The sequence below is a fragment of the Haplochromis burtoni genome, unplaced genomic scaffold (assembly GCF_018398535.1).
Source record: "Haplochromis burtoni strain Fernald_Lab_line unplaced genomic scaffold, NCSU_Asbu1 Contig_251, whole genome shotgun sequence".
In the NCBI taxonomy this organism is placed as follows: domain Eukaryota; kingdom Metazoa; phylum Chordata; class Actinopteri; order Cichliformes; family Cichlidae; genus Haplochromis; species Haplochromis burtoni.
The window spans coordinates 193,949-201,134 of record NW_024582612.1 but is presented as its reverse complement, the minus strand read 5'-3'; the positions used below and the strand labels follow the sequence as shown (position 1 = coordinate 201,134).

Sequence of the window (7,186 nt, the reverse complement as noted above, 5' to 3'; positions counted from 1 at the left end):
GTGGGCGCCGCTTTCCTCGGGAGGAGCAACGCTGTGTCAAGTTTTCTGAATCTCTTGTTAACGTGATAATTCAAGAAGTAAGAGACACATGATTTTGAAACTGATAATGTTAGGTGCATCTACTAAAGATCACAAACGAGTTCAATTCTCATAGACCTCAAGGTCAAGGTCAAGATCAAAGGTCAGGTTTTCTGAATGTCTCGTGAATGCAATAACTTGAGAATGACGTGACGTAGGATTTCAAAATTATGCCATACCTTCTACCAGCTGCATCTACCAGAAGGCTGAGGATTACCACTGGTGGCTGAGAGTAGTTTTAACCTGAGCCAAACTACCAGCATCCCAACCTCGGATATTTACTTAATACAAAGACATTAATATTGATTTATTACAAATATCTTAATCTAAGAGCATTAAAGTGTATTTGAAAAGTATTTACATTTTCCTTAGCACATAGCTAATTTACCCTCTCTGCATCCAGGTGAGTGGGTTGCCGATTGCAGAAGTCATGGATACATGGACCAAACAGATGGGTTATCCTGTGCTGGACCTGTCTGTCTCTGATACGGATGCCAGACTGAGCCAAAAGCGTTTCCTCTTGGACCCCAAAGCTGATACTAGCCAGCCTCCTTCAGATCTTGGGTATGAGAAAGAAAAAAATAACCATGACAGCGTCCTCGGGTCATTGACCCAGCATTTGTGTCTCAGTATTTGTCCTCGTTCTAGTTAGTATTTAGTTGCAGTTTGTTTAGTGGTGGTTTTAGTTGAATTTTCTCTGCATTTATAAATCTTATGTGTTTTGTGGCTCTTTGTGGATTTTATTCTTGAGTTTTAGTTTTTATTTTTAGTTTCTCGTGATCTGCAGGTTACTAAGGTAGTCATTAGCTTATGTGTGTTTGTACCTCAGGTTTCCTCTTGCCCTCAGTGCTGTGTGCTCTACTGTGCCATGTTCTTTTCCAGTCATCCGACTGACTTTGTTACCGGCTCCAGCTCTGTCATTATTTGTATTTTGTGTTTCTGGGGCAGAAATTACACTGGACAGAAATGCAGAATTTGCAGCTTTAACAATCTTCTGATATTTTGATAAGCAGTCCACCAAATCAGTGGTCCTCAACCCCTGGCCCACGGACCGGTACCAGTCCGTGAGTCGTTTGGTACCAGGCCGCAAGAGTTGAGGCTCGGGTGTGATATCTAGGGTTTTCAGGATTTTTATCGTTAACTCAGTTTCCCTGGGTCTTTTCCCGTGTTGTAGTTGTGTGTCTTATTTTGAAAGAAATATTTACACGTTACCATAGCGACCAGAGAGCATAAAGTGGCAGAGAGGAGGATGTTACTCTCAGTGTTGTTGGAGCATTTGATCGTATCATTTTATTTTGCTGTATTTATCCGCCACACCTTAAAGGCCGGTCCATGAAAATATTGTCTGACATTAAACCGTCTGTGGTGCGAAAAAGGTTGGGGACTGCTGCACTAAATATCACAGTCCTCTTCCAAACTTTCTGACCTGGCTGGTAGTGAGGTTCCTTGGTTCAGCATTGACCAGCTAGCTGCTTATTCTGCTCCACGGTGCCCAGCAAGGTGGCCTGAGCAGATTTCCAGAGCTCGCGACACCAGCATAAGTGGTGCTGAACAGATGGGACACTCACCCTTAACAGAAGGTAACAAAGGCAACTGATACCCCAGTGACGACTCAAAAGATGAGAGGCCAGTGTCAGAGGATGTCAGGGATATGTGCGGGAACTATATCAAGGCCAGTTGGTGCTCCAGGTGGACAGGTTGGAATAGACATCACACCGGAGGGCCAGCTCACTCTTAGTTCGGTCCAGTTGTCAGGATCTGTGGGGCGCAGATTGTGTTTAGCAAAACAGGACCCAAATGCACATGTAGAGATGGGATCTTAACAAAGGGCAAATTGTTTATTAATGCTGATTAATAACTATTCAAAATACAAACAAAATGCAAAAGGGAATTAAGACTGACATTAGCAAAAAACAAGAGTAGGAAAACACTATAGGAACTAGAACAATGGAACCTGGGAAAGACACGAAGGGAGGTCAGCTGACGTTCCGGTGAGAGACAAAAAGGAACTCACACAAAGGTCGTGTCCAAATTCATGGGCTGCATCCTCCTGAGGACCCGGCCTTCGCGGTCTACGTGAGCCGGGTCCTCAGAAGGTCGGGTAGGCCGGAAGTAAACGGCTGGGGAAATTGGACGGTCCAGCCTTCTGATTAGCGTCACCGCTGTCTCGGTGGAGTTTAATAAACTCGGCCGTCTGCTCCTTGCTATCTAAAATATAACAGGACACTGGAGTAAACTCTCGACCGTCTCACACTTCTGTTTAATCAGTTTTCTGTTTGACGTTTATTCAGCTGTGTGAAAATCCCGGAGGAACCCACCCGGGGGATTAATAAAGTTTTATTTTATCTAATCTAATAACTTTAATCTCAGCCAAACCGATTTACTCACGAACAAACAAAACACTGAAAAAAGGTTTAGGTTGTCTAAGTGAATTATATATTACGTTTAACCCGAGCAGCGAAAGTCCGCGGTGATCTGAAAATGATGTGCCGGGAGTTGTGCCGTTCTCGGCGCATCAGTGACCCTCGAGCTCCCGGCTAGCTGTCGAGCTGGTGGGTAGCAGACGTCTCCGAAAACGTCGAAGCACTTTTGCAAATATGCGATATCTTGATAAACCGAGCAGATATTTGATGTTTACACAGCTACTTTCTCGCCTGAAAATATGTTAAAAGTTTATTTTGTGACCCAGAAAGATTAGTAAGAGTAATTTTAAAACTTAGTAGCGGCCGCCATTGTTGGAAACTGGAGTTTGGCTGGGCCGCGCTATGAATTCTGGGATATGGTGGGCCACGAAGGACACACCCGACCCATCCTTCAAATTCGGGGAAAAGGAGGACGCATTTGTCGGCTGCATTCGGAGGAGTCTACGAATTTGGACAGCCTTCGGCGCGTCGCTGTGACGTAATCGGTCTACAAATGCGGCCTCAGGAGGATGCAGCCCATGAATTTGGACACGACCAATAACTACACAGACAGGTGATGAGCAGACTGGGGACAGCAGGGGAACACAGCTGGAACGAATTAGATACAACGAGACAGGAGAAGCAAAACTAAACACAAAGCACATGAGACAAAGACTATCAAAATAAGACAGGAAACACAATAAACACAGAAAGAGACCCAGACTCAAAACACAAAGCTGACACTGGAAGTGAATACCACGACCCAGAGACAGACAGCATGAGAGACACAGAGAGCGAAGGGAACCAAACATGGGGACGCTGTACATAGAGACAAAACTCTGACAGACTGGACATAACAACAAGACTAAGTAAGAAAAATACTAAAACAAAGAGAAAGCTAAAGCTCAAGAGAAGCGTATTAAAGAAAGCTAAAATATCTAAAGTTGTCTAAATTACCCTAGAGATACATAAAATAAATACAAGTCATAATCACACAGTAACTAAACTATACCAATAGAGACTAGGAAACATAAAGTTTAAAACATTAAAGGGATAACAAAGTTTAAAAAAAAAGGGTTATAGACCCAGAACAGTGATCCCACTCTGCCTGGCTATTGGTCTAAGGATGGATACCAGAATGGAATTAGAGTCTTTGATCCAAAACAATTATCCACAGGAATTGTTTGAAGGGATTAGTATAACTGTGTTGTCTGCTGAGGGATGAAGGCAGGTGATGAAGTCCAGAGTCCGTTAGAAGAAGTCAGAGAAGTCCCGAAGAAAGGGAGGCGACTGCCTTGTTTTGGGCACAAACTTGACAGGTGGACAAATATTCCCTGACATCTTTTACCAAAGTTACCCTCAGAACAAATATTGAAGAAATGAGTTGATGTGGTTTATACCTGGGTGAAAAGTGAAAGACCCGTTGACCTGTACAATTCAAGAAAACCCCTTTTGATTTGTCGACATTAATGACAGCATGCTACAGCATAATCGCTCTAATAGGATATTATGGTCGACAGTATCGAACGCTGCACTGAGGTCTAGCAGGACAAGCACAGAGATGAGTCCACTGTCAGAGGCCATAAGAAGATCATTTGTAACCTTCACTAAAGCTGTTTCTGTGCTGTGCTGAGCTCTGAAACTTTTAAGATCAACCATTCTGCTGCAGACAATCTGTTTATTGTTTTACAACTGCTTCAAGAATGTTTGAGATAAAAGGAAGATTGGAGATCTTGGAGAGACAAAATTAGAGACTTTCTTGTGACATATTGGAGCATTTAGCAGTAAAGGAGAGTATTTGTTGTTCTTGATGAAAAAGACTAAATAAGGACATGTTAGTTAAGTCACAGAATAGATAAAAAGTAAAAAAAAATGTATGTGAATTGATCACTATAAATGTGTTTTTGTTCCAGGTACAAGTGGACAATTCCAGTCCAATGGCATTCTCTTCAAAGTGACAAAAACATGTCGCTTATGTTTGACAAAAACACCGCAGGTATTTCAGCTTAAAGTTTTTGTGGTCATCTACAAAACATTTATTATAATGAAAAGCAAATCCACAACCAGCAGGCAGGACAGTGATATAAATGTTTTGCACTAAAAGCAAAGTTGAGATGCTGCAATTGATAGTACATAGTTTAGTTTTTATCTGGTACCTTCTTACATAGAGAAACATCTATGTTAAGTGCAACCAGTTGGATGGTAATAACTGTCCATCCATCCATCCATCCATCCATCCATCCATCCATCCATCCATCCATCCATCCATCCATCCATCCATCCATCCATCCTCTACCACTTATCCAGGTTTGGGTTGCAGGGAGAGCAGTCAAAGCAGGGAAACCACCTCCTCTAGTTCATCCAAGAGGACATGAGTCATTACCAAGCTTGCCAACAAATAATCTCTCCAACGAGTCCTGCGTCTGCCCTGGGGCCTCCTGCCAGTAGAACAAGCCCAAAATACCTCATCTTGGACCTCCAAGATGAGGTATTTTGGGCTTGTCCTACAAGGATGCCTCCACCTGTCTACGAGGCATCCTTGTCAGATACCCGAACAACCTCAACTGGCGCCTTTTAATATGGAGAAGAAGAAACTGTACTCCCAATCCCTCTTAAATAGCTGAGCTGCTCATTATATTCCTAATGGAGAGCTCAGTATATATACCCAGAGTTCGTGACTCATGCATTAAGAGAATTAATTGGGCAATCCAGGATCAGTACTGAAAAATCAGGCAGGCCATTCCTCCCGGTCACAAGCCTCCAGGTGAGTGTTGAAGTGCCCCAGCACAACAGTGGAGTCCACAGGTGGAGCACTGTTCACCATTCTACCCAGTGATTCCAAGAATGCTGAGTACCCTGAACTGTTATTTGGTGCATAGTTACAGCAGTAGGGACCCATTCCCTGATCTGATGGCACAGGGAGGAAACCCTTTTATCCACTGGGTAAAACACTGAACCTGCAGTTATTGAACCAAGAGGATACAAGCAAATTCATCCCAGTCTGCCACCTCCCACTGAGGGCACATCTTGGGGGAAATAGATAGACACTGGTTCCAGAGCTTGAGCTGTGCTTTGAGGCGAGCCCAAATATATCTAGTTAGTATCGCTCAACCAGGGGATTTATCCCCACCAGAGAAGTGACAAGTAACAATTAACTTTAAACATCAAACTTTCAAACAGTACTGCTCATAATATTTCCTTCACTGTTCTTATAATGACTACTTTCAGAGCAAACCATCACCGGTTACTCACCATTAGCGGATGGGCTGCTAAAGGTTAACGATGATCATATTGGATTCTACAGAGTCAACCATGATGACCGCATGTGGACTGCTATTAGTCAACAGCTTCAAACCAACCATTTGGTATACCTTTCAGACCCCACTTGAACATAATAATATCTATTCTACACTCAACCAATCATATTGTAGATTTTATCTGGGTTGATAAACTCTTATTATGGAGGAGTTAGAAAATGAAGAGGCAGAGCCAAACCATACCACAGTATTCATAGGCCTCACTGTTACTCTTTCTGAATCTCTTGTCCCCCAGGAGTTTGATGCAGCTGATCGCACAAGCTATATTGATGATGTTTTTGCTCTTGCAAGGTTGGATATCATCAAAACACTCAAAGAAATCTGCATAAACAAATCATTGATGTCTAATCGGAAATACAGAATACTAATCTTTTTTCTTTTAACTGTTTAGAGCGGACATTATAGATTACGGTCACGCCTTCAACCTCACTAAGTACCTGACAAGTGAGTCGGAGTATATAGTCTGGGACCGTGTGGATGCCTCCATTGCCTATGTCCGGAACATGTTGTCTAGCAATGCTCTACTCTATCCAAAGTTTCAGGTAATCACAATGTTAACGCTTCTGTCTTTCTATGTATGATTCACAGATTTAAGCGCTCAGTTATTTAAAAGCAAATAATCATTGTAATCAGAAACACAAATCACAAACAAAACAAGGCCACAGTATATAAACCTGTCAGTTTATTATTGCTGTTATTAATAAATAATATTAATACGTCTCAACTCATTTCCAACTTTTAATCCCACTATCTGCATAGTTTTTATAGCTGCAATTTAGATGATATTCTTGTGCTTTGGGTAAGACATTGAGTTTCCATCTGCAATGAAATGTGCAAGTTTCACATGCTTCGTTGATATTATTACCATTATATACACCAAGTGAGATAGTTTTAATCTCTCTTCTACATTATAATATCAACCTGTAGCATTTAGAAAAATGTCCCCAGGAAATAATGCTCATAACAGTGAGATAGGTAGAAATACTTATTAACTTATATATGCCATATATACAAAGTGTGTGTCTCCTTGGGTGTTCTGTGTTGGACTTTACCTTCCACATCTTCTCCAGTTGTTGCTACAGCACTTGGAAGCTCTTGGCATTTGTCAGTGTTCAAATGCTTCTTTCTGATGCTGGTGTTGGCTGGGATTGCCACATCTGTCACAGCCTTAAAGCAGATACCTCCTAATTTGGGGAGGAAAATTTGTTTTGCGTTGAAAAGGTGGAGGTGGGAGAAGAATTTAGTTAACAAGCTCTGACGAGCTTCTCACTGGGCTTGGAAAGAATAAAAAGAAGTCGGAAGGAAGGAAAAGGTTTTGTTAATAGTGTAGATCATCCAATTAGGTATGTATTTAGTGGGTTACATGTGTCTAAGGATATAATTTCTGAC

The 7,186-nt window shown here is 41.9% G+C and overlaps 1 protein-coding gene across 1 annotated transcript in view; it reads left to right on the top strand.

Annotated features, from left to right (window-relative positions):
- LOC102303076 (glutamyl aminopeptidase) overlaps positions 1-7,186 on the top strand; it is a 38,822-nt gene that overhangs the window by 23,369 nt on the left and 8,267 nt on the right. Inside the window, exons 10-14 of the mRNA XM_042227259.1 lie at positions 482-642; positions 4,394-4,476; positions 5,709-5,845; positions 6,033-6,088; positions 6,189-6,339. Of these exons, the coding sequence (XP_042083193.1) occupies positions 482-642; positions 4,394-4,476; positions 5,709-5,845; positions 6,033-6,088; positions 6,189-6,339 (588 nt within the window). The remainder of the gene's footprint in view (positions 1-481; positions 643-4,393; positions 4,477-5,708; positions 5,846-6,032; positions 6,089-6,188; positions 6,340-7,186) is intronic.